The sequence below is a fragment of the Magnolia sinica genome, chromosome 13 (assembly GCF_029962835.1).
Source record: "Magnolia sinica isolate HGM2019 chromosome 13, MsV1, whole genome shotgun sequence".
NCBI classification, from domain to species: domain Eukaryota; kingdom Viridiplantae; phylum Streptophyta; class Magnoliopsida; order Magnoliales; family Magnoliaceae; genus Magnolia; species Magnolia sinica.
In genome coordinates this window covers 16,351,672-16,377,500 of record NC_080585.1, presented here as the reverse complement: position 1 = coordinate 16,377,500, position 25,829 = coordinate 16,351,672, and the positions used below count along the sequence as shown (strand labels likewise).

Here is a 25,829-nt window from a genome sequence, read left to right as displayed (position 1 = left end):
ATGGACCACATACATTAAAGGTGGGCCCGAGTGAGTTTACTGAGACCCTAACAAGATGCCGCGATGCAAACGATGGACGGCGCGATACAAACGAAATATCCTTCTTTCGCTTTCCCTCTTTCACTCTCCCTCTTTTACTTTCCGAACCCTAATGCGATGGACTCGTCCGATCCTCTAATTGTTTCTGAGATTTCCCCATCCGCGCCCTTCTTTCACTTTCCCTCTCCATTTTTACCCCCATCAACGCAGTCCAATCCATCTTTCACGCACGCAACCCCTCAAATCTCGTTCCGGAAGGAACGGTTCATCGATTCGGCCTGATTCTTCGCCGGAATCTCCGAGAAAGAGAAGAAAATGGCAAGAAAATCGTACTTACCTGTCGAATGGCCCACCTCCGATCGCCGCTATAGCCAAGTACTCTCCGATTTCCTTTTTTTTTTTTTTCTAATTCAAATTTTTGGGTTTTTTGGTGCGATATCGACGATATATCAGCCGATATTTGGATTTTTTGGTGCGATATCGACGATATATCGGCCGATATCTGGATTTTAGATTTTTTGGTATCTTCCAGGGCTTATCGTGAGTGTATCGTCTCGTAGTGGTGCGATAACGATAATATCGGCCGATATATCGGCCGATAGTATCGATATTTCGAACACTGGATGCACTGCCTTTGTCCATATTCATGACCATAACAGGGGAAAACTTGATCATAGGGCTAGAAAATGTGTTTTTGTAGGATATGCACCTACTCAGAAAGGATATAAATGCTTTGATCCGATTTCAAAAAAAATTGTTTGTCACCATGGATGTCACCTTTTTTGAATCCAAACCTTTTTTTGCAACTCATCTTCAGGGGGAGAGCACAAGTGAAGATTCAGATGTGTTTAAAATAGAAAGAACACCAACACCAAACCCAAACAGTTTGCTCCCAATATAGATAATGTCTCTTTCACTTGCGCTTTTGTATGTGCCAACTTGTTTGTTGTAACTTTAAAGTTCTTTTGGATCCTAAAACATTTACCCCATTTTTCGTGTCACAATCATATTTTGCAAAAGTTTTAATTTGAGTGTTGAGACCTATTTACATAGGCCCAATGTTAATGCATCAATCACTCTAGATGTCAACTTTTCCTTTAGCTACGTAGATCTCTTCGTCGTTTCTGAATTTTCTACTTTAAGTTTGGATTTTCCAACAATCGAAGGATTTGATCATTAGTGTCTTCATAAACTGGGGCCGCCCGTTGCTGGTTAAGAACTTGGTGAGGACGTTTCCCTACATGTCCACTTGCTCCAACTTTGGTCTCTAGATTTCCTCCATGTCAGAGCGCCCCCACTTGATTAGCAAGATTGCCTACCACACACGTGAATTAATATACCTACTCTGCGAGTGCATGGATCAATTGGATTATTTGCACAAACTCTTCTTGTGCCACCTTCAAAGCCATCAGGAGATGATGTACAACTGGCAGTTCCCCAATGTTGCAACCCGGTTATCGAGTCAATGAGATCTCGACACCCAAATATAAAGAAGAGGACAAGAGTACAACCATAAGAATATTAGAGTATAAAAGGAGAGAACTTTATTAATATAAACTTCTTCTCTTACAATACTTGAGAAAAACTCACACTTAGAAAAATACTAGAATGAGTACCCCTCTTTTATAGACCTTAAATGAATCTTTAATGAAAATCCCCAAGCTATTAGATTAATTTCAAATTAATCATAATTTATTTCAAATCAATTTAATCTACCTAAGATGGTAAAGCCTAAATATAGTACAAACAAATATAGAAAATAATCATGATTAAATCTCTAAATCAGTCCCATATTAATGCAGGGGCATTTTCACACTGGGCTCGAGTGGGGTCGTCTGTTGGATGCAGGGACACAATCGGGGTGGGTGACCCATGCGATTTGGGGCCCACGGGAGAGGCCTCGTGCTCGAGACTCCTTCCCAGGGGTGAGTAATGTGCATTTCACACCGGGCTCGAGTGGGGTAGCCCGTGGGATGCGAGGACATACTCGAGGTGGGCGGCCCATGTGATTTGGGGCCCATGAATGGGGTTGAGGTCCTAACCCATGAGATGTGGGGCCTGGGCTATGAGATAAAGAGATTAATTTGTCATACTCTAACAGTTCGAGCTTTTAAAGCAAGTGGTTAATTGTCCTGCATCAAATTGGTATCAAAGTAGGAGGTCTCGTGTTCGAATCTCCTCACCGGGGGTGATTAATGCAGAGGCATTTTCACACTGGGCTCGAGTGGGGTCGCCTGTTGGATGCAGGGCCACACTCGGGGGGGGGTTCGGCCGAGGTCCTAACCCATGAGATGTGGGGCCTGGGCTATAAGATGAAGGAATTAATTCGCCATACTCTAACAGTTCGAGCTTTTAAAGCAAGTGGTTAATTATCCTGCATCACATATCTTCAATTACATCCCCCCATATCTGCAATCACATCTTTAAATTAGGCCCCATATCTTCCAAAAATGGTTACTTGCAATCCTCGATTTAGACTGCCAAATCTATAAATAAACAGTCCAAAAACCAGCACATATTGACCTCTATGGTGGAATGTGGGCCTACATTATTGTTAAGCCCTACAATGGGCCTAGGTGGGCAATGGGCCTAAGTAGGCCGTGGACCCGCATCAGAATTCTATTCGTAAAGAAGCAAAAGGGGGCTCAAAAAGAACGATGAGAGATCACCCATCAAATACAAGGAAGAACAATCCCCCAACTATCTTGAAAAGCCACTAAAGGCCACCCTACAAAAGCATTATCAGCTCTAGCCTATTCCACAACCAACCACTTAGCCTCATGAAAGACTTGAATTTGGCATAGAGCCCTGTTGCTGAAGGTCCCGCTATTGCGCTACAACCGAACCGAAAATATGATGGACAAGAGAATCAACCACTCTATCATCCTTCTTCCTTCCCTTCATGGCATAATACCACAAGGGTACCAGTAACACTAAGAAACTTTCCCACACTTCCCTGGAAAATTTGCAATGCAAAAGAAGATGATCCATTGTTCTGCATTCTGTAAACACAGGATACATCCGTTGGAAATTATAATCTGCCTTTTCGTTGAATTGTCTAGAGTTAGGATCTTGCTTTTCCAGCAATCCACCAAATGCCACCACCCAGGGAGGTTCTGAAACCTCAATGTTTCCCGAATCGGATCCTTGTCTCACTGCAACTGGGCTTACAGAAGTGCTGCACAGAATAATCTATTCATGCATGAACAAACAAAACCACCCCGTTGCATGCAGCCACAGACAGCTTTGTCTGCTAATTAGGAATGAGATTCTACTACATAGTGGATGTTGTACTATCTGCAGCAGGCAAGGGAAAAAATGTAGAGAAAAGAAAAATCTGAAGATTCCATAGAATCGACAAGTTTCTAGTTTTTACAAACATCGCAGAAGTAATGCTGATATCTGCCTAGAGTCAATCAGATTGGTAAAGCCATTGTGAACTAGCATGAGCATCTAGAAAAATAAACTTTTGGAATCTTTGATAATCCTAACTGCAACCACTGTGGCTAATACTGTGAACAGGGAGATCTGAAAATCCAACATAAGATGGTCCCTGAAGGCAAAGGTTAGGAACAAGGTGGCCAACAGACAGCACCTAAATGCAGGCTTAGGCTGACACAGAAAACAGCAAGAAGGTTCGCAAATAGCAACAGTCAAATGCAGATGTTTCATTCAAGCTTTGAACATTTTTAAACAAAATGAAATCAGTTACCAGACCCCTGAAATGAACTGTAGCCATGTTAGCATGATTCGTAATATTATAACATGGGTATACATAGGTTTATAATTCATGTATTCATGTATGTAACTAAATGCTGAAATGACGATGCAATTTTTTATTTACAAGCAATAGAAAGAGCCTGTTTGGATTGTAGGAAAAGAAAAGAGAAGTGTAGGGATCGTCAAATGATGGATTCTCATGGATTCCATAAGCACAATTGAAATATGAATTCCCATGGATTCCATTCTTGGGGTCTTGTTGGGATAGCTAGTTTAAATCTCACATTCCTCTCACAATTTTCACGTCATATCTCGTGTGTGAAAATTTTACTATAGAAAAGGCTAATGATTGTTATTTCCAATCTCTATTTCCTTTGCTATCCAAACAACATAGACATCCTAACAATGGAAAAATCTTCAGTTTTTCTTCTTTTTTCTTTTCTTTTCTTTTTTTTGCCCACAATCACAGGCCCAAAAAATTGTATGGAAACCATGGGAACCAACGGATCAAATACCACGGTATAGCAAGAAAATCTATAATGTGATCCCCAGAGGCAATGCATAAGATATCAAATTGGAAAGAATTTTAGAACACTTCCAAGACCCAATAATTGGGCGTGCAGTCAACTTTATATAATGAACACAAGCATCAAACAAGTAAAACCTTAAACAGCAACCCTAACAACTAAGATACTAAAACATGAACAAACGGTACCTCTGGTGTAACATCCATGTCAAGATCAGTGGGATCAAAGACAAAGGATTCATCTATTGAATACAACAAAACTCCCTCAGTTGTTGCCGCTGCCCAACACCTTCCAGTAGGTGCAATCCTCAAGCATTTTGTTCGAACAACAGGCCGTCCATGGTTAGGCATTGCTCCTGGTAAATCATGCCCTAGACTTTCCCTTACCTGTCGATCAATGCCTTCCTCTACATCACTAATCTCATCATCAATTAACTCCAATGGGCCCGCATCTGTCATTTTCTTTGAGTTCAAAAAGTCAAGTACCCCATCCAGGGAGAGATTGCGGGTTATTTGAAACCTACGCAGCAACACCTGGTATAGTATGAAACAGTCAAATAATGTAGCCGTAGTTATGAAATGGGCAATGGCCCACCATCGGGCCAAACACATGTTGAATTTCGAGCTATTTTGCAACTAGTTTTGGAGGCTAGATTTCAGAAACTACCATTTGCTATTTTAGGAAGAGTAGAGGTACTGATTTTGAAGATGTGGTTGCTGAGTTTGAAGATTCTCTAAGGGCCTGTTTGGTTTTCCAATTTCCTATGAAATGCAAAGCAAATGAGCCATCATTATCATTTTCGTTTCTTTAAACGGGAATTATTGTAACACCCCGAACTTTTCAATACCCGAGTATTGATAGTCCTCGAGTGTTACCATAAATTTAACCTATTATATATACGTGTACGGTACCAATCTAGTCAACCTAACCCTACATCCATCCTCCAACATGAATCTAACCGATTATGAATGATATTCATCCATAAATCAAGTCGTCCGACCATTGCTCATTTAGTTCGATATATGTACCTTCCTTTAAATAAATCAATGAATAAGTCTTTATTTATAATGATTTAAATATAAGTCCTTTTGTAAGAATTGTTTAGAAAATGACATATAATCATCTAGAACCATTAGATTTCACAAAACTCTTAGATCAGCAATAATTACGAAAATGCCATCAACCTATACCCTGAATTCCAACTCACAAGGTTCTCATGATCCGTTTCGTGTGAAACTTTATACCAGGCCTAGTTATCATAAATTAACCGTACACATCAAATTTCAGCCCTTAGATCACATTAATTTAGCTACTTGATCCCTACATCCGTCCGTACACTTATCAGACCAAGATTCTGATCTGTTCATCTTGTTCACACCATATGAATATGCTTAACCCACCATTAAAATTACAATATGAGAAACCTATACGTGTGAATAAGACACTCTAATCCGACGATACACATGCTTTACCCCTAATCCTTCTGAAACCTGCTTTATATATTATCCGTTTACGAAACTGACCGTATACCCACCTACATACATAGTAAGAGTGTTAACCATCAAGTTCCCTTATTTTTAGCTAGTCATCTGACCCCCAGTCATATTCAAATCTGCCAAACGGGCCACAAGAACATCACGGTAAACCGATCATCATGAAGATCTTGGGTTCTAAGTCCAAACTGCCCGGTAACTTGTTGATTAGAGGTGTACAAATATTATTTTAGAATTTTGAAGTATATTAGCCATTAAAAGAACATCTTATTCATCCTCGAGAGATCGGGACCCAAACTGGATCACAGGAAAGAGCACGAAAAATGATGCATGTTCGCCAAATTTCAAGACATTCGGACGGCACATTTCGACATAACGGGCGTCGGATGCCGGTTGAGAAATGAATGGCGAGTTCGTAAATAGTGAATGCCACTACATGCCACCATTGATACTTGATCGGATAGTATGGCCCACCCGATCAACAGATCTGCCCCATTTTTGGACCTTAATCCTAGCAGGGCATGTTAAACACAATGAACAGAGTGGATCGTACAACTACAAGTAGTAAAGTGGACTTCACACAAAATAACTCAATTCATTGAAACTTTCACAGCAAGCTACGTATATCATGCATGGGGTTTAACGGTGAGTGTTGGTTGCTATTGGACACACCGTACGACTTACTCGACTAACCAAATTGTCTTATATATGATCCCGTGTCCTAACATAGCAATACAAAAGTGGTGAATGGCATGGATTCTCTGAAAGATCATCACAGGTGGACCCCACCTATTTTGAACAGCAACGTGAAGAAACATTCAGAAACCGGAAGTGACTGTGGTTTCCACCACCATGTCCCTATAACATGTGGACCCAATCGTCTGGTAAATTCCAAGGACTATTTTAGCCGTTGACATTCAATTTCAGAACAATCTGACGATTAGATCGACGAGAATCCACCATTAGAGCTAGGAATTGACCCGTATGGCCCACCTGGACCTTGGATCTGCCCCACCTTTGGGAAAAGACTCTGAGTGGGCCCTCCAAGTAGGGTAGACGGGGTGGATCTATCACAAACATCATGGCAGACCCCACATAGCGGTGCACATGTGTACAACTGGTGTACACGCGAGGTGCACCAGACTGCCTGCACGGTCAGACGAGCTCTGACTCGTGTTTTTCCAAAAAAAAGGGAGAAAACTCTCCTTCTCTCCTCATTTGCAGCAGCCGACGGATGACGGTCCGTTTCCCTTGATCAGTGGCCCACCTTCACGGTCCATCTGGACAATCCAGACCGTCCATCGTGTCCAGGGATTGGGTCCCACCAAAACCCACCTCACCTCGTAGCTTGATATGTATGTGCGTGGGCACGATCCTTGCCGTAAGTGGGCTATACAAAACTAGATTTTCTAAAAATGGAAACTACCAGGTTGGCAATCCGCGTGAAGTGGAGACTCTCGATCTCAACCGTTCTTTTAGGACTACCCTAACTGTCCATTTTAAAACCACCTTGAAGTTTCTACCCACAGTAAAAAGAAAAACCACATGCGATTTGGTTTTGCCAGCCGGATCTGGAGACCGGTGCAAACCAGCTTAGCCCTGACCGTGTATTTTTCATCCAATGGTCTAGGAAGGACTAGGGTTCTCTATATAGGAGAGGATCGGATGGCAGCAGGAGGATCCCCTTTCCGTTTCTTGTGGCAGCCCGAAAATGGCCATTTTCTTCCTTCCCTTGAATCCTACCATGAATTGTGAAGTTGTATGTGAGATCAATGTTCTACCAAGTACCTATGGTCAAGACCAATACGACCTGGGGTTTGAATTACTTTTAGGGTTCTATTAGGGCTTCATACTAGGGCTTAATTATAGGCTTTAGATTCTAGGATTTGAATCCTAGATTATTATTAATAATATTATTATTATTATCATCGTACAATGTGCCAATTAATATTCATAATAGGAGTATCAACCCATCCATATTAATAATGACGGTCTATAAGTTTTGAATGTACCACCATTATCCAATGACTAATAACCCCTAGGTAATGATAATAGAACATTTATTAATGATAATATAACAAGGACTGATACTAATGATTTCGAAACAACCATTAATATTACTAATATACCCAATATTAGCTAACGTGACACTATTAATCATTTTGATGAAAATACATACCCTTAAGGATAATATTTAATAATGATAGAGTAAAACATTAATATTTAATAATAACAATCTTTATATGTAATATCTAACATCAGTACAGAAAATTTGCTAAAGGCCATACATTTCTAATATTAGAATTCCTAATAATGATAATTATGGTAATGCTTTAAAATGAGTCTAGTGTAGGTTTGAAGGGCCCCATGTATCAGATTATTATTTGGGTCAGCACTAGAGAGACCAGGCCCACCAGACTTTTGCCATAATAGGGCAGCCCAGTTGTTGGGTCTAATCTAAACCCAAGTGGGACCGACCCACTGCACCTTATGGTGAGGCCCACAGGATGGTGATTTCAGCCCAACTTGTAGATTTCTCCACCCCAGAATGTGGGTTATATTTGGGATGATTTCAGCCCTTGATTGAAGCCCATGCAAGGACCAGCTGCAGTCCCACTAATGGCCCAAGATAATGGTTGAGGCCCACCCCAGCCTGAGGCTGATCACGGCCCTGATTGTGGCCCACAGTATATATGGTGGGGCCCATGTGCGGCCCACTGTATCTTGTGGTGCGGCCCACTGAGATTTGGAACTCAGTGTGCAGCCCAACGGATATTCAGGGTGCGACCCACCTCATAAATGAGTGGTGGGCTGATGATCTAGCCCACCAGCAATGAGACCAGGTGCGGCCCACAGCCTTGTGTGGTGCGGCCCGCTGAGATTTGTCTCAGATGCAGCCCACCAGTGGTGTTACTTAGTGGAGAATCACGGCCCTGCTAGGAAGCCGTTACAGCTTGGGTTGAAGGTGGTTTCGGGCCATCCCCAGGGTACATTTGGAGGTCATCCACGGCCCGACCGAGAGCCATGTGGAGGGAGTTTTCTAGTCCAACAACGAGGCCTAGCTGAAGGTCTTTTTCAGCTCAGGTAACGGCCCAGCTGAGGCCTGACCAAGTGTGACTCACTGGGATGAACTTCTGACCTGGTAAAGGGCCTTCCGGATGCCTGGATGTGGGTCTGGGTCGTCCATTTGAAGGCTGCTGGAGCAGCGGAATTGTGGGTGGCGGCACTCGTCAGCTTTGTGCGATGCAACAGGCCTACTCTCCCTCCTCCTTTCTTCTTCCTCCTTTTATCTGCTCCTACTTCCTTCTTCTTTTCTGCTTCTGGGAAGTCCAGAAGTGGCTGGACTTGACTCAGGGACGGCCCAACTGACGGATTCAGTGACCACACAACCCATACGATTTCTGCTTCTCACCGAGGAAGGAGATGGAGCTTTAATAGCGGATTGGAAATGGGGACTTATTTCTTCTAACTGATGGTTGCAGATGGCGTGTATAGGCTCAGAGGAGCTCAAAGGATGGCTAGAGTGAAGCTCCAAGGATGTTTTCATGGTGGGTTCAAGGGAAGGAAGAAAATGGCCATTTTCAGGCTGCCACAAGAAACGGAAAGGGGATCCTACTGCTGCCGTTCGATCCTCTCCTATATAGAGAACCCTAGTCCTTCCTAGACCGTTGGATGAAAAATACACGGTCAGGGCTAAGCTGGTTTGCACCGGTCTCCAGATACGGCTGACAAAACCAAACCGCATGTGGTTTTTCTTTTTACTGTGGGTAGAAACTTCAAGGTGGTTTTGAAATGGACGGTTAGGGTAGTCCTAAAAGAACGGTTGAGATCGAGAGTCTCCACTTCACGCGGATTGCCAACCTAGCAGTTTCCATTTTTAAAAAATCTGGTTTTGTACAGCCCACTTACGGCAAGGATTGTGCCCACGCACGTACATATCAAGCTACGAGGTGAGGTGGGTTTTGGTGGGACCCAATCCCTGGACACGATGGAGGGTCTGGATTGTCCAGATGGACCATGAAGGTGGGCCACTGATCAAGGGAAACGGACCATCGTCCGTCGGCTGCTGCAAATGAGGAGAGAAGGAGAGTTTTCTCCTCTCCTTTTTGGAAAAACACGAGTCAGAGCTCGTCTGACCATGCAGGCAGTTTGGTGCACCTCGCGTGTACACCAGTTGTGCACGTGTGCACTGCTATGTGGGGTCCGCCATGATGTTTGTGATAGATCCACCCCGTCTACCCCACTTGCAGGGCCCAATCAGAGTCTTTTACCAAAGGCGGGGCAGATCCAAGGTCCAAGTGGGCCATACGGGTCAATTCCTAGCTCTAACGGTGGATTCTCGTCGATCTATTCGTCAGATTGTTCTAAAATTGAATGTCAACGGCTAAAATAGTCCCTGGAATTTACCAAACGATTGGGTCCACATGTTGTAGGGACATGATGGTGGAAACCACAGTCACTTCCGGTTTCTGAATGTTTCTTCACGTTGCTGTTCAAAATAGATGGGGTCCACCTGTGATGATCTTTCAAAGAATTCATGCCATTCACCACTTTTGTATTGCTATGTTAGGACACGGGATCATATATAAGACAACTTGGTTAGTCGAGTAAGTCGTACGGTGTGTCCAATAGCAACCAACACTCACTGTTAAACCCCATGCATGATATACGTAGCTTGCTGTGAAAGTTTCAATAAATTGAATTATTTTGTGTGAAGTCCACTTTACTACTTGTAGTTGTACGATCCGCTCTGTTCATTGTGTTTAACATGCCCTGCTAGGATTAAGGTCCAAAAATGGGGCAGATCTGTTGATCGGGTGGGCCATACTATCCGATCAAGTATCAATGGTGGTATGTACTGGCATTCATTATTTACGAACTGGTCATCCATTTCTCAACCGGCATTCGACGCCCGTTATGTCGAAATGTGCCGTCCGAATGTCTTGAAATTCGGCGAACATGCATCATTTTTCGTGCTCTTTCCTGTGATCCAGTTTGGGTCCCGATCTCTCGAGGATGAACAAGATGTTCTTTTAATGGCTAATATACTTCAAAATTCTAAAATAATATTTGTACACCTCTAATCAACAAGTTACCGGGCAGTTTGGACTTAGAACCTAAGATCTTCATGATGATCGGTTTACCATGATGTTCTTGTGGCCCGTTTGGCAGATTCAAATATAACTGGGGGTCAGATGACTAGCTAAAATAAGGAAACTTGATGGTTAGCACTCTTAATATGTATGTAGGTGGGTATACGGTCAGTTTCGTAAACGGATAATATATAAAGCGGGTTTCAAGAGGATTAGGGGTAAAGCATGTGTATCGTCGGATTAAAGTGTCTTATTCACACGTGTAGGTTTCTCATATTGTAATTCTAATGGTGGGTTAAGCATATTCATATGGTGTGAACAAGATGAACAGATCAGAATCTTGGTCTGATAAGTGTACGGACGGATGTAGGGATCAAGTAGCTAAATTAATGTGATCTAAGGGCTGAAATTTGACGTGTACGGTTAATTTATGATAACTAGGTCTGGTATAAAGTTTCACACAAAACGGATCATGAGAACCTTGTGAGTTGGAATTCAGGGTATAGGTTGATGGCATTTTCGTAATTATTGCTGATCTAAGAGTTTTGTGAAATCTAATAGTTCTAGATGATTATATGTCATTTTCTTAACAATTCTTACAAAAGGACTTATATTTAAATCATTATAAATAAAGACTTATTCATTGATTTATTTAAAGGAAGGTACATATATCGAACTAAATGAGCAATGGTCGGACGACTTGATTTATGGATGAATATCATTCATAATCAGTTAGATTCATGTTGGAGGATGGATGTAGGGTTAGGTTGACTAGATTGGTACCGTACACGTATATATAATAGGTTAAATTTATGGTAATACTCGAGGACTTTCAATACTCGGGTATTGAAAAGTTTGGGGTGTTACAATTATGGCTCGTAGATCGAGAGTCCAATACACTTGTAAAAGAAGCAACTTGTAATCATTACATTTTCACATTATAAAACCACCATTTTTATGGTGATTTTTGGGTGAAACAATGTAGCAAAATCATCATTACAGTCAAATGTAAATGATGTCACGGCACAATTACAGGAGTAAATAATCATTTTGCCCATTTACAGCTATTTACCCTTGTAATTGGAAAACCGAACAGGCCCTAAAGATTTAGCAAAAAGTTTTCTAGATTTACTTTTTATTATTTTTAGGCCATTACAAATTGGCCAAATCTTTATGGGTAGAGTAGCTGCTATCTTAGATAGATTAGATTAATTTTAAATCAATCTACTAATTAGAAAAAAAAAATTATAAAAAATTCATAGGGATTTTAGGACATGTCTTTTAGAAGTAAACAAATAACATTGTGACATGTACTAACCTGATCTGCAACATCGTACATGCAAATATACTTGCTACTCCCACCAGCTAAAATGTAACTTCCGTCAGCAGAATAGCATAAGGTTGTAAAATACTTCCCAGAACTTGAATTAGCAGCTGATCTTCGATCAGTCATGAGGCGCCCACCAGCAATGTCCCTTCGACCCTCAATTGTGTGCATTAACAGGCCATCAATAGGATCCCAGAAGTGAATTTGACCATCTAATGTACTGGAAGCTAACTGCTTTCCATCCGGACGATAGACCACTGTAAGAACATCATGATTATGTGGAAATGTTTCAACAGCACCTTTTCCTTCGAAAACATCCCACAGCCGAACAGTTTTGTCCCATGATGATGAAGTTAAAATTGCCTGTGTAAAACAAAACATGTTATTAAACTTCACTATGAACTAAGTCTTATAAAACTAAGGGCATGTTTGGACACCTGGAATCCAAAGCAAAAGAAAGTCAAAAACAATGATTATCCAATGATGATTTCCATGAGAATTATTGAAAAATGGATTCCAATTTGAGTTCTTGTTTGGGTAGCAAGTGGAAATCTCATATTTCTCTTACAATAGTCACCTAGTTTCTTGTGCCAAGAATTCAAATTATGGAAAAGTATTGATTGCTTGGTGGAATCAACCCTTGGCTATCCAAACAACAAAAGTTGTCACATCAAAAGAAAATCGTTTTCCTTTTCGGCCGTTTGGCATGGAATCCATGGTTTCTAAATATGGCATCAAAGAAACATAGTTTACGCTCCCCCAGGAAGTAACAGCATTGCTTTAAAACTGAAATGTAGCACCCTTAACAATATATGAATAAAAACAGCCAATTGAAAGAAAAAGACAACATTTCTGACCAGAATTTCTGAACAGAATCAATATTTATCTCAAAATACCAGAGAATAACAACATATAAGACAATTTTACTAATCAGAATAAATCCAAGCATAGGTCAACTTACATTTGTAGGTGAAAACATCAACCCATGAACAGGCCCTTCATGACCACTAAGAACATCCAACAAGCGACCGGTCTTCATTGACCACACAAAAATCTGAAAATCAGTATTAATATAAGCATTGTCAGGGAAATGATCATAGTGATGGAATGGTAGAAAATACATAGGAAAGAATATACATACCTCAAAAGAGTCCAGGGTACCGGCACAAATTACTTCACCACTCTGATCCGATGCCAAAGAAACAAATTGTCTAGAAGTAGGAGTGGTAAATGTCCTAAAATTTCGATAGCGAAACAAGTCCCAAGCACGAACTGTGCCATCCAAAGATGCACTCAGTAGACAATGGTTACCAGCCATAAAATGGAGTGCAGTGACTGCATTAGTGTGTTCAGAGAATGTGACAAAACAGAACCCTGATGAAACTGTCCAGACCTGTCACAAGTAACCATTAAAAGTTACAACTCATACTCAACAATATAATCTAGAATAAAAGAATGGAGTAGAAGTCCATAATAGATGGTGTAAAGCACATGGAACAGAAGTACAATCGCATTGCCAAAGTGAGAACCAAAAACAGAAGCTCATGGAAAATGAATATGCATGAACAAGATTGTGGAAACATGACCATAAGAAAATTAACTCGAAATAGCAACCCTAAATGGAGTATACTGCAACTATAATGCAAATTTGTATATAAAATATACATTGCAAGGCATAGATAGAAGAGAAACAGAACTGGAAGAGGAGATTAGAAACCCCAATTGATGAGGACTCTCCAAACTCAGTTCTTTATCCAATCAGCAACATCATCTCACTAGCTTCATGAACATGAAATGAGCCCAAGGCCCCAAGGGGACCACAAAGAGCAAGAATCTTCCAAGGTACATAAAGCCCTCACCTCACACCAACCCATCTAATGACACCAAAAGGATCTCCTTCTATACAAGAGGGCAAGGAAAAAAAAAATTAAGAGATAGTACTGCCATCCAGCAACACCTATGCCTATGCAACACTAGGGGCTGTTTTGGGGTGGTTGGTGCAGGGATTTGTGAAATCCCATGAATTTCAAATCTCCCCTGTTTTATTTTTTGTGGGGATTTGCCAAACCATGGATTTTATCTCAAATCCGAACCTACATAAATCCACGGATTTGGGGCAAATCCAAATTCCAAAAATAAAAATAAAATAAAGACCTGGAAAATCTTCAAAATGAGACTCTTTTGAAAGCAAAAATAATAATAATAATGATTCTTTTCTAAAATGCCTCTAGGGCTGAAATAAATGCTCCCCAAATCCCTGGATTTGTAGTTCGGCTCCCAAACAGTGGACTTTGGAATTTGTCAAATCCAAATCCAATTCGAATCTATGAATTTGACAAGTTCATGGATTTATCAAACTCTCATTTTATTGATCCCAAACAGGGCCTTAGTGTCCTTATACCCAAGTGGCTATGTAAACGTAACTCCTAGTCCTAGTGGTAGACAATCAACTATTGTTGAGTCCCAATAGACCAAATTGCCTGAAGAGATATCATTGGCATTTAAGAACCCCTTCAGAGTGGCAGCATCCATCTTTCAATTATCTTTGTACAGTTGCTATCCATATTGTCCTTGGGCACTGAAACCAATATATTACTTGATCTGCCGATTAATTCCATTTGTAGCATTGATTCACCTCTAAAATCTAAAAAATTTCATTCCTTCCACAAGCACCAAGTTTATTGCATCCAGAAACAACACTTCGAACATATCACTGTTGGGTGAATTTTCACTGCAATATTAAGGCATGTAGAGATAGAGTCAAGGTTGTAAACAACAGTATCGGTCACCATATCGGCCAGGCCTAAAAACAATATGATACAAGGTATATCGGAGTATATGAGACCCATATTGGCTGAAATATTTTCCCAATTTTTTTCCAAAATTATCAAGAAAATAGGAAAATGTAAAACACCATGATCTATCTTTTTTAACATTTAATCAATGGTATATTAGACCATTCTTTGATGCAAATGATGTCCCTCGGCTTGACCTGCTGAAAGTCAACTAATTAGGCCATAATCGAACACAAATCAAGCTACTTTTATGGATTAGGGCCCATTATATTGAAATGCAACAAAAAGATCATGAAAAAAAAAAATTTGATAATTTTCCCATTCAATTTTTTTTCCAAAATGGCTCATTCTCCTACCATTCATCAAATATCACTCAAATCTTGCGGTTTGATCCCCAAAATAAGCCCAGATCTAGTTTAAAATGTCTTTTTAAGCTTCTTCCATGGTTGAAATGAAGAAGCAAGTGAAGAAACTCAAGAAAATTTGAAAAAAAAAAAAAATTTGAAATGGCCCTTTATGGTTGTATCGATAAGTATTGGTCCCATATTAGTGGCGATACCGGTGCATCGGCCATATAGGTTGATACAGGGTGTATTAACGTGCATCAGCTAATACGGATTGATTGGACCTTTTTTTGTGAAAGACCAATTAACCCCCATATTACGTAACAAGGTTGGCCGATGGTTGCAATAAGGCTAAAATGGCCATATTGTAACTGATTTCCAAAACCATGGGTAGAGTATACAACATTGAAGTCTTACTTAAAATGGGGAAATGTGCATTGCTTATCAACTTAAGAAGGATCTCCACATGATCTTTATTGACTGAGAGAAAGCACAGGGCTACTCAAGAGATAATATGGTGGTTGTCATGAAAAGGAATCTCAAGAGGATATTGATGTAATTATGAATAATGTATGAGGGAGCATAATGAGGAAGCATAACAAATGTGAGGACTACTAAGAGAGAAGTGAGTTTCCAATTATTATAGGCTTACTCCAAGGGTTGGCATTGAGCCTATATCTTTTTGCATTGGTGGATGAGTTAGCAAGGCATTTACGGGATGGGTTCCCGTTATATGTTGTTTGCAGATGACATAGTTTCAATTGATTAGATGGAGCAACCTGGTCATCAAATCAATGAGATATCGACACCAAATTGCAAAAAAAAAAAAAAAAAAGTGACAAGAATTACACTCACAAGAATATTAGAGTAGAGGGGGAGATAACTTTATTGATACTAAACTTCTTCTCTTACAATACTTTAAGAAAAATTCACAATTAGAAAATATTGGAATTAACTAACTCCTACACCATCTCTCCTTTTTTATAAACCCTAAATGAATCTTTAATGAAAATCCCTCAGCTACGAGATTGATTTCAAATCAATCATAATTTATTCAAACCAGTCTAATTTACCTAAAATGGAAAAGCCTAATAATAGTAATAGCAAACATAGAAAGTATTCCTCATACATCTCTAAATAAGTCTCATATCTTCAATCATATCCCCTTCATATCTTCAATCACATTCCCTTCATATCTTCAATCACATCTTTAAATAAGCCCCCATATCTCCCAAAATAGTAAATTGCAATCCTTGATTTAGGCTCCCAAATTTATAAATAAAAAGTCCAAAAATCAGCACCCGTTGGACCCTACGATGAACTATGGGCCTACATTATTGTCAGGCCCTATAGCAGGCTTAGGTGGGCTTAAGTAGGCCTTGGGCCTAAGTGTGTCATGGGCTGCATCAATTATCCCCAGCTTTGAAAGAACTCTTCCTCGAAATGGAAACCAACCTCAACCTTTGGATTACGATGAATCAAGTTCTTCTTTGGTGGAAGTTGATGACACAACCCTAAGCGTTGACTCGGCATGACCTTTGTTGGAGTCCACTATAGATGGTGTCTTTTTTGCCTGCACTTCTGTGGGCGCCAACTTGTTTGTTGTAACTTTAAAGTTCTTCGTCGATCCTGAGACATTTGCCCCATTTTTCATACAGTAGTCATCTTTTGAAAAGGTGTTTGAAATTGAGTATTGAGACCTACTTGCATGTCTATCAATGTGACTGTCACCATCATTGGATCCATCAACTGATCCATTAGTGAATTCAAATGTAGGTCCCAACGTTAACGCATCGATCACTTCAGATGTCAACTTTTCCTTTGACTTCGTGTATCGCTTCATAGTTTCACAAATTTCTACTTTAATTCCGAGATCTCTGTCATGTTCCAACAATCAAAGGATTTGACCATCGGTATCTTCATAAGCCAGGGCCACCCGTTGTTGGTTAGGACTTTGATAAAGACTTTCCCCTATGTGTCCACATGCTCCAACTTCGGTCTTCGGATTCCCTCCATGCTGGAGCTCCCCCACTTGGTTAGTGAGGTTGCCTACCGCATGCATGAGTTGATCTACCCACTCCACAAGTGTACAGATCAATTAAACTACTTGCGTGAAGCCGTGAACTCTTCCTATGCCATCCCTTCTAATGCCATTAGGAGATGATGTAGAGTCAAAAAATCCCCACAAATGGTCCGCTCTAATACCAAAATGGTGCAACCCGGTTATCGAATCAATGAGATATCGACACCAAATCGCAAAAAGGTGACAAGAATTACATTCACAAGAATATTACAATAGAGAGGTAGAGAACTTTATCAATATTAAACTTCTTCTCTTACAATACTTTAAGAAAAACTCACAATTAGCAAACATTGGAATTAACTAACTCCTACATCATCTCTCCTTTTATAGACCCTCAATGACTCTTTATTGAAAATCCCCCAGCTACGAGATTAATTTCAAATCAATCATAATTTATTTCAAACCAATCTAATCTGCCTAAGATGGAAAAAGCCTAAAAACAGTAAAAGCGAACGTAGAAAGTAATCTGAGTACATCTCTAAATCAGTCCCATATCTTCAATCACACTCCCTTCATATCTTCAATCACATATTTAAATCAGTCCTTATATCTCCCAAAAACAGAAAATTGCAATCCTTTATATAAGCCCCCAAATCTATAAATAAACAGTCCAAAAATCAGCAAATGTTGGGCCCTATAATGGGCTATGGGCCTACATCATTACCAGGCCCTATGGTAGGCCTGGGTGTGTCGTGGGTCTACATCATTAGACATGGGCGGGGGTAAAGACAAAGCTAGAACTATGAGGGATGCTTTAGTATCTAAATCTTTTCAACTCAAAGGGACTAAAACAGAGTGTGCAGTGCACTTTTCGTAACAATAGGAGTGGAAATTAGGAATTTGTTAGGATTGCTGACCAAGAATGATATAGGACGTGCCACAGATAGAGCTGGGCATCAAGTCGAGTCGGATCGAGTTAGGGCTGACCCGACTCGACTTGGTTTTGAAATAGACTTGACCCGAACTCGACTCGACTCAATACCGAGTCCAGCATTCCTAACCCATTCCAAGTCCAGATCTGGCCTAAACTAACTTGGACCAAGTCCGACCTGGTCACGGGTACCAAGTCGGGTCGAGTCAACACCGAATCGGGTCAGGTGCGGTGGGTATCTGCGAGCTAAATGAAACGTCAAATATGGGTGTATGCCATGCTGCAACCTACTACCTTAACATCTCCCATCGGATCTACAACCATCAGCTTCATCTGTGTTTTGCGCAAGAAAAATCCATTTTGATCACAGCACAATCATCTTCTTTGGGCCCGAATGTTCTACAACCATCAGCCTCATCTTCTTTGGGCCCGACTGTAAGACCCATTTACTACCATTCTTCCCACATTTGCATCTTTCCACCTGTCTATCGCCAAATCTGTCATATCCCCTTGCAGAATCCATCTCCAGCAAATGCTCTTCCACAAATCTCATATTACTCGAACCATTACATTTAGGTTTTTTTATATGTACGAGTCAGGTTTCGAATCGGGTCGAGTCAGTACCGAGTCAAATTTCAGGTCGAGTCGAGTTATTGGGTGACCCGAACCCGACTCTATTTAAGTTTGGATCGGACAAAGTTTACTCGGTTCAGATCGACTCACACACTTGGTTTGGGTCGAGTCGGATCTGAACGAGTCAAACAAGTCGAGTCTGCCAAGTCAAGTCGTCCCGTGCCCAGCTCTAGCCACAAATGCGCATTCTTGGCACGGCTAGACCAAAAGAAGCACAAACTTAAGCGGAAGTAATCTATCAAAACTGGACCTAGTCTTACGTAGGGCATGACATAACTGGGTTTCAGACGTGTCCAGCTCGAAGAGATTCATTCTAGATATGGAGAAATTCCCATTTGTAGTGTTAACTGTAAAACAGTCGTAACTTTTGATCCGAGCACCATCACAAAACGCACAACCTATCAATCCTTATGTAACAGTGGTTCCAAGGTAACCAACCTACATAGCAGGTCGCGAACGTCCGTTTCGCAATAAATGCTCGTCTCCAAGGTCAAAATCAAGATTTTAGGAAAATTTTATTATTTAAAAAAAATATATATCATTTTCATCATATCTCTTTATTCTTACAGTTTTAGGATTTTCATTTTATTTTTATTTTTTTAGAAATTACTTGTAATAATGCCAAAAATGCTCCAGTAAGATTTATTTGACATTTCTAATTTTGGCCAAATTAGTTTTTTGGGAGATTTTTTGCTATTTTTGGTAATTTAGAATTAGGGTTGGAGTTTTCTTTATTAGCGATGTAATCAAGAAATCATACACACATTATGCAATAAATATTTGAGTTTTCTCTCTTATTATATCTTGTGGATTCAAGAACTGCCTTGTGGATTCAAGATTTTCACTACTTGAGGAAGACAGTGATCTTCTTCCCATTGTTTCACGCTCTTCTCTACACCGATTAGTATCAGAGAGAGGCTTCTCCTCGATGTGATCGAGCAACAAGCACGTGGACGGTGCGCTAGGGGACAATCCTATGACAACAGTGGTGTTTGAAGCTTTCTAACGAGAGAATCTCCAAACCATACAAGGGCTACAAGCAACGATCGACCATTTAACGAGGCCCTTGAGACAGACCCGTGTTTGTAATAATGAACAACCTAAGATCGACTATGAGGCTTGCGATCATTATGTTTGTGGTGCGATACCGATGATGAATTGCAAGCCACCACCCAATAATGGTGAATCGCAAGCTACTACTCTAATCGTGAGGAAGCTATTGTACACGCCGAAGGAAAAAATTGATCCGCAACAGCACAACATCTTTCGAAAAAAGTGCATTGTAATCATAGATAGCAAGAGCGGTGAAAATATCGTATCGAAGACTATGGTGGAAAAACTGCAACTGAAAACAGAAAAGCACATCTCTCTGTACACGATTAAATGGATTAAGAAGGTCAACGAAACAAATGTAACCAAACGATGTCATAATTCCCTTCTCCATTAGTAAATATTATAAGGACGAAGTAATATGTGACATGGTTGATATGTAAGCTTGTCACATGTTGCTTGGCCAACTATAGCAGTACAATATTGATGCCACGAATAGAGGCCAAGATAACAAATTTGTTTTTTGTTAGAGATGACAGAAAAATATCATCACCCCTATGAGAACGGAGAACTAACCCAAGGTTTTTAAAGTGGATGGGCGGTCTCTCCTAACTGTACGGGATTTCAATAAAGAATCTGAGTCGTCGAAGGAGATCAATGCATCGGGAGAAAGAAGTAGAACCCACAAACATTCTAAAGAATTTACAGGAGTCTACTACCAAGTATAAGAAAAATGCTAATGAACATCGGCGCCAAAATGTGTTTGAAGTAGGTGATAACGTACTAGTTTACCTACGCAATGAGAGGTTTCTGACTGGGACATAATAAGCCAAGAAATTAGAAGATCAACCTTATTTCAATACTTAGGAAAATCAATGATGATGCCTATGTCACTGATCTTCCCAGGGGCATGAAGATCTCACGGACTTTCAATCTGGCAAACCTATATGAGTATCATGAGTCGAATCCATTGAATAACTCGAGGACGATTTCTTCCCAAGTTGATGGGACTTATGTAGGAAGTGTCAAAGATGCATTCTTCACACGATTGGACCAAAAAAAAGCCAAAATGAAAGCAAAAGTAATCTGTCAGAACTAGACCCAGTCCTATGTAGGGCATGACGTAACTAGGTTTCAAGCATGTCCGATTCGAAGAGATTCATTCCGGATATGGAGAAATTGTCATTTGAAGTGTTAACTGTAAAATAGTCATAACTTTTGATACGAGCATCATCACGAAACACACAACCTATCAATCTTTATGTAACAATGGTTCCAGGGTTAGCCGACCTATATATCAAGTCGCGGACGTTTGTTTCACAATAAATGCTCTTCATGAGGGTCAAAATTAGGATTTTAGAAAAAATTTACTGTTTTTAGAAATGTTTATTTTCATCTTATCTCTTTATTCTTGCAGATTTAGGATTTTCGTCTTTCTTAGAAATTGCTTGTAACAATATCAAGAATGCTCCGGTAAGGTTTATTTGAAGTTTCTAGTGGCAAATTTAGTCTTTTAGGAGATTTTTTACTATTTTGGGTAATTTCAAATTAGGGTTCAGGTTTTCTTTATTAGTGGTGTAACTGTAGAATCATAAACACATTACGCAATAAAATATGAGTTTTTTGTCTTATGATTTCTTGTGGATTCAAGAACTACCTTGTGAATTGAAGGTTTTGACTGCTTGAGGAAGATAATGATCTTTCTCATTATTGTTTCCCGCTCTTCCCTGCATCAAATAAATATCCCAAATTGACCTTTTTCGATATCTTGGGTCAATAATTGATGTGAACGTAGAGATTAAGAAGGATGTTGCTCACATAATTAAAGTCAGGTTGATGATTCTATATCGCCACGTACTAGTCAAACTGAAGGGGACATTTTATAGGATAGCTATAAGACTAGCCATGCTTTATGAGATAGAATGTTTGGTAGTTAAGGAAAACGTGTTCATAGGATAAGTGTAGCTGAACGAGGATGTAGAGATGAATGAGTGGCAAGACAAGGAAGTATAGAATGAGAAATGAATGCATTTGAGAGATGAACTTGGGAGTAGCACCAATAGGTAATAAGATGAGGGAAAGTACACTAGGATAGTTCGGCCATGTGCAATAGAGACCAAGAACTACAGCATTAAGAAATAAGAATAAGTTGGTTCAAGTTGAAGGCTCTAAAAGGGCAAGGGGAAGACCCAAAAAGACACTGGTGGAGGTAATAAGTATATATTTAATGACCTTGGTTTAGGATGTAGTCCTCGATAGAGTGAAATGGCATAACTGGTTTCATGTAGCCAACCCCAATAAGTTGGAATAAGGATTAGATGATGGTGGCAGAGGAAATATGCAGTGCTCTGCCAAAAAAAAAAATTTGATTTTTCGTTTGTGCCGACATTATGTACAGGTGGAACACACCACTGTGATCCATGCCATTCATATGGCAGGCCAGACCACGGATGGAGAATGCTGCAAAGAAGTAATAAATAAATAAATCCGACAAACCTAGCCATTTAATTTTCTACCTGCAAATGGATGGTCAAACATATATATAGCACATGGTCCATGTGTAACAGGAATAACGCCACTGCTTGGATGACAGGGAAGAGTTTCTGGGCCACACCCATCAAAACAACAGTAGGTCTACCCCACGAACAATCTGTGCCCCCGAAAAGTGGGCCTCAGTGCTTCAAATTGCTCGCCCAAATCAGAATACCAAAACACAATTAATTGGGATCGAGCATTAGTTGTAAATGCATTTCAGCATCGTACTGGAAGAAGAAATGTAGCCACAGAGAATATCAATCAGACAATTACCTTTATCTTATTATCATCAGCTCCGGTAGCCAAGAGCTGAGAATCAGGCGAATATGCAATACAGTTCACATCAAAGTAATGCCCCTGCTGTTTCAGAATATAACTCTCTGACCGCCACTCCCACACAAGCAGTTGCCCCAGCTTTGCACACCCAAACGTCAACCAATTCCCCAACCCATTAAAAACCGCGGTCGTAATCTTCTCCCTTGATATAGAAAGCATGTGAATACAGACAAAATCCGGCATCTGGTACAGCCCAAAAACCCCATTCGAGAACCCCACAACCACCATATCAAGACCACGATGATAATCACAAGCCGTCAGTTTCGCAGAGGCCTGCATGAAAAAGTCCTTCCGCAACAGTTCCCATTTCCCCCTATGCAATGCGAATTCCCAGACTCCTTCATCCAAATTACCATCATTGCCCTCAGAACTCTTCTTCCTCTTTCTACCATTGCTAACAATATCCACGTTTTCATCGTGCATCTGCTCTGGCGTGCCCGGAGAAAGAGGGTCCGAAATCTGCCTATCAGAAGCATCAAAATTACATTCGTTGCCATTGAAATTCCAGGTGAAGATTGCACCATCGCGCGAAATAGTGTAGACTCTACAGACCCGATCGGGGTTCTTCTTCTCCATGGAGAAAAAGGCGCCCACGACGAACTCCCGGTGCCCTAGGAACAAGAACGGCTTCCTAAAAGTCTTCAATTTCTTCAAACAAAACAATCTAACCGTCAGATCCTTCGACCCAGCAAGGATGTACTCCGAGTCCGGGGCCCAGTCAAGGGCCGTGATCGGACCATCACAGTCGGCAAACGTGCGGACGAGCTGGAAAGGGAAGAACTCCTTCCTGAAGCCAGGGGAGCGCCAGATCTGTACGAGCTTGCCGACGCCGACGGCAATGAGGGAGCCATCGGGGCTGAACTTGAGGGAGGAGACAGGATGCTTGAAGGTGAGGCGATGGAGGACGATCCGACGGCGGAGATTGATGAGGAGGCATCGACGGTTGTCGTCGACAGAGAGGAGGAAGGTGCCGTCGGGGGAGACGGCGATGCGGGAGATGTTGGAGGAAGACTCGCAGGGTAGGGTTTGGGATTGGGATTTGGTGAGGTCGGTGACGGAGATACGATTGCCAACGGGGGAGAGAAGGAGGGTATTTTCGGAAATGAGAGCATTCCCGCCTCTGTAGGGAGCCCCTAGAAGGTTCTGGAAGCGGAAGTTCATGGCCTTTTGGTTTTTCTTCTCCTGGGTTTTTTTTTTTTTTTCCTCTAGGGTTTCTACAGAGAGAGGAGACAGCTCTAAAACCCTACAGGCGGTTGAAGAAGGTCGTTCTAAAACCCTAAAATGCAGGATATCGCGAGATGAACTTTGGCGCGAGTCCCGATATTTTGTAGTGATTTTGACGAGAATGAGGCCGGATCTAATAAAAAGGCGCGTTTGGATGGTATGTTACTTGAGAAAAGTTACTTAATGCCGTAAGTAGTTTATCTTAATTTTTTGCTTGTTAAACTGAAGTGAGCAAGTAACTTTAAAGTGAGTAAGTAACTTTAAATTTAAAAAAATTACTCATCTACTGCTGTAAGCAGAAAAGGTAAATTGTTTGGTGTTATCCAAACCGCCCAAACAGTTCCAACATAAGTTTAATAAACAAATCAAAGCTTGGAGCCTATCATTGTCTTTTATTAAAATCTACTCCGTCCATCATGTGATCCACCTACTTTTGTCATTCTTTACCAAATCTCATATTAGGAAAGATGTTGACAAAAGGTGACAAAAGGTAACATCGTTCCTAATACCTGTAAAATGACGGTTGTGGCACAAATGAGTTTTACAACGGCCTGATATTTTGGATTTCCATTCATCTTTGCCGGATTCATCGTCTTGATGGATTATGATGGATTAGATGGCACCCATATATGATCTTAGAGGTTTTCCATGGTTGGCATCCCAGCCAGGATTCTGTTATCCAGACCATGTTTGGCACCGTACCTGTAAGATTCAGTAGTTGGAAACTCAGGCATCTCAGCCATGATTCTGTAATCCAGACCACGTTTGGCACTGTAGCTGTAAGTGTCAGTAGTTGGAAACTCTTAACCTTTGAATATGGGACGCGGATTCGGTGGATCTCTCTACCCTGCTTGTGGGACCCACCTTGATGCATGTGTTGTATCTTCATATTATCCATCCTTTTCGAGAAATTATATTAGGAGATGGCCTCAGAATACCCGCCATGAAATGGTGGTGATTAAACATACAACTTCACAGGACACTCTGTGATGTTTATTTTCCAACTTGTTCACAATGTCACATTGAGGTAAGGTTAAATACAAACATCAACTCGATCCTTTTTGTAGCTCATATGAAATTTTTAAACGTTAATCATTATTGTTTCCAATGATGTGGTCCACCTAATATTTGGATATGCTTCATTTTTAGGTACGTACCTTGAAATTAGCTGAAAAATTAATAGATGAATGGTGTGAATATACAACATATATATATATATATATAAAAGTTGGCCCTGCAGTCCAATATTCACCGCATATTTGAATATGCAAGCATGGCCTTGGTGGATCTGTCGTATCCGTCTAGACCCCCAGCTGCAGGGCCCACCTTAATATATGTGACTACATCTACACCATTCATCTATATTAATTACTCATTTTAAGGCATGATCTAAAAAATAAAGCAAATTCATATCTTAGATGAACCATGGCACAAGAAATAGTAGTAATTGGCTATTAAATACTTTGTGTGGGCCACAAAAGCTTTAGCTCAAGATTATATTTATGTGGTCTCTTCATATAGATCTCTATGACCTTATCAATATGTTGGAAGGCAAATAAACATTCCTGAACTCCATGAAGTTTTTAATGGTTGGCATTCAATCACGACTGTTTCTTGTAGTGTGCTCCACCTAAGAATTAGGCATACTTCATTTTTGAGATAATACCTGAAATGCACTTTGAAAATGGTTGAATGATGTAGATTTAAGGCACATATATCACTACGAGCCCCACAGTCAAGGGTCCCACCCACCTTGGTG

At 40.5% G+C, this 25,829-nt stretch overlaps 1 protein-coding gene across 2 annotated transcripts in view; it reads right to left on the bottom strand.

Annotated features, from left to right (window-relative positions):
* LOC131222980 (periodic tryptophan protein 2) overlaps positions 1-24,172 on the bottom strand; it is a 32,440-nt gene extending 8,268 nt beyond the window's left edge. For both annotated transcript variants that reach the window (XR_009160253.1, XM_058218248.1), the window contains exons 1-5: positions 22,784-24,172; positions 13,341-13,592; positions 13,161-13,253; positions 12,191-12,562; positions 4,475-4,819 (exon numbers count right to left, since the gene is read on the bottom strand). Coding sequence is in view for 1 of the 2 variants with exons in the window: in XM_058218248.1 (XP_058074231.1) it covers positions 4,475-4,819; positions 12,191-12,562; positions 13,161-13,253; positions 13,341-13,592; positions 22,784-24,007 (2,286 nt within the window). In the remaining variant the exon portion in view is untranslated. The remainder of the gene's footprint in view (positions 1-4,474; positions 4,820-12,190; positions 12,563-13,160; positions 13,254-13,340; positions 13,593-22,783) is intronic.
* Positions 24,173-25,829: the final 1,657 nt, after the last annotated feature.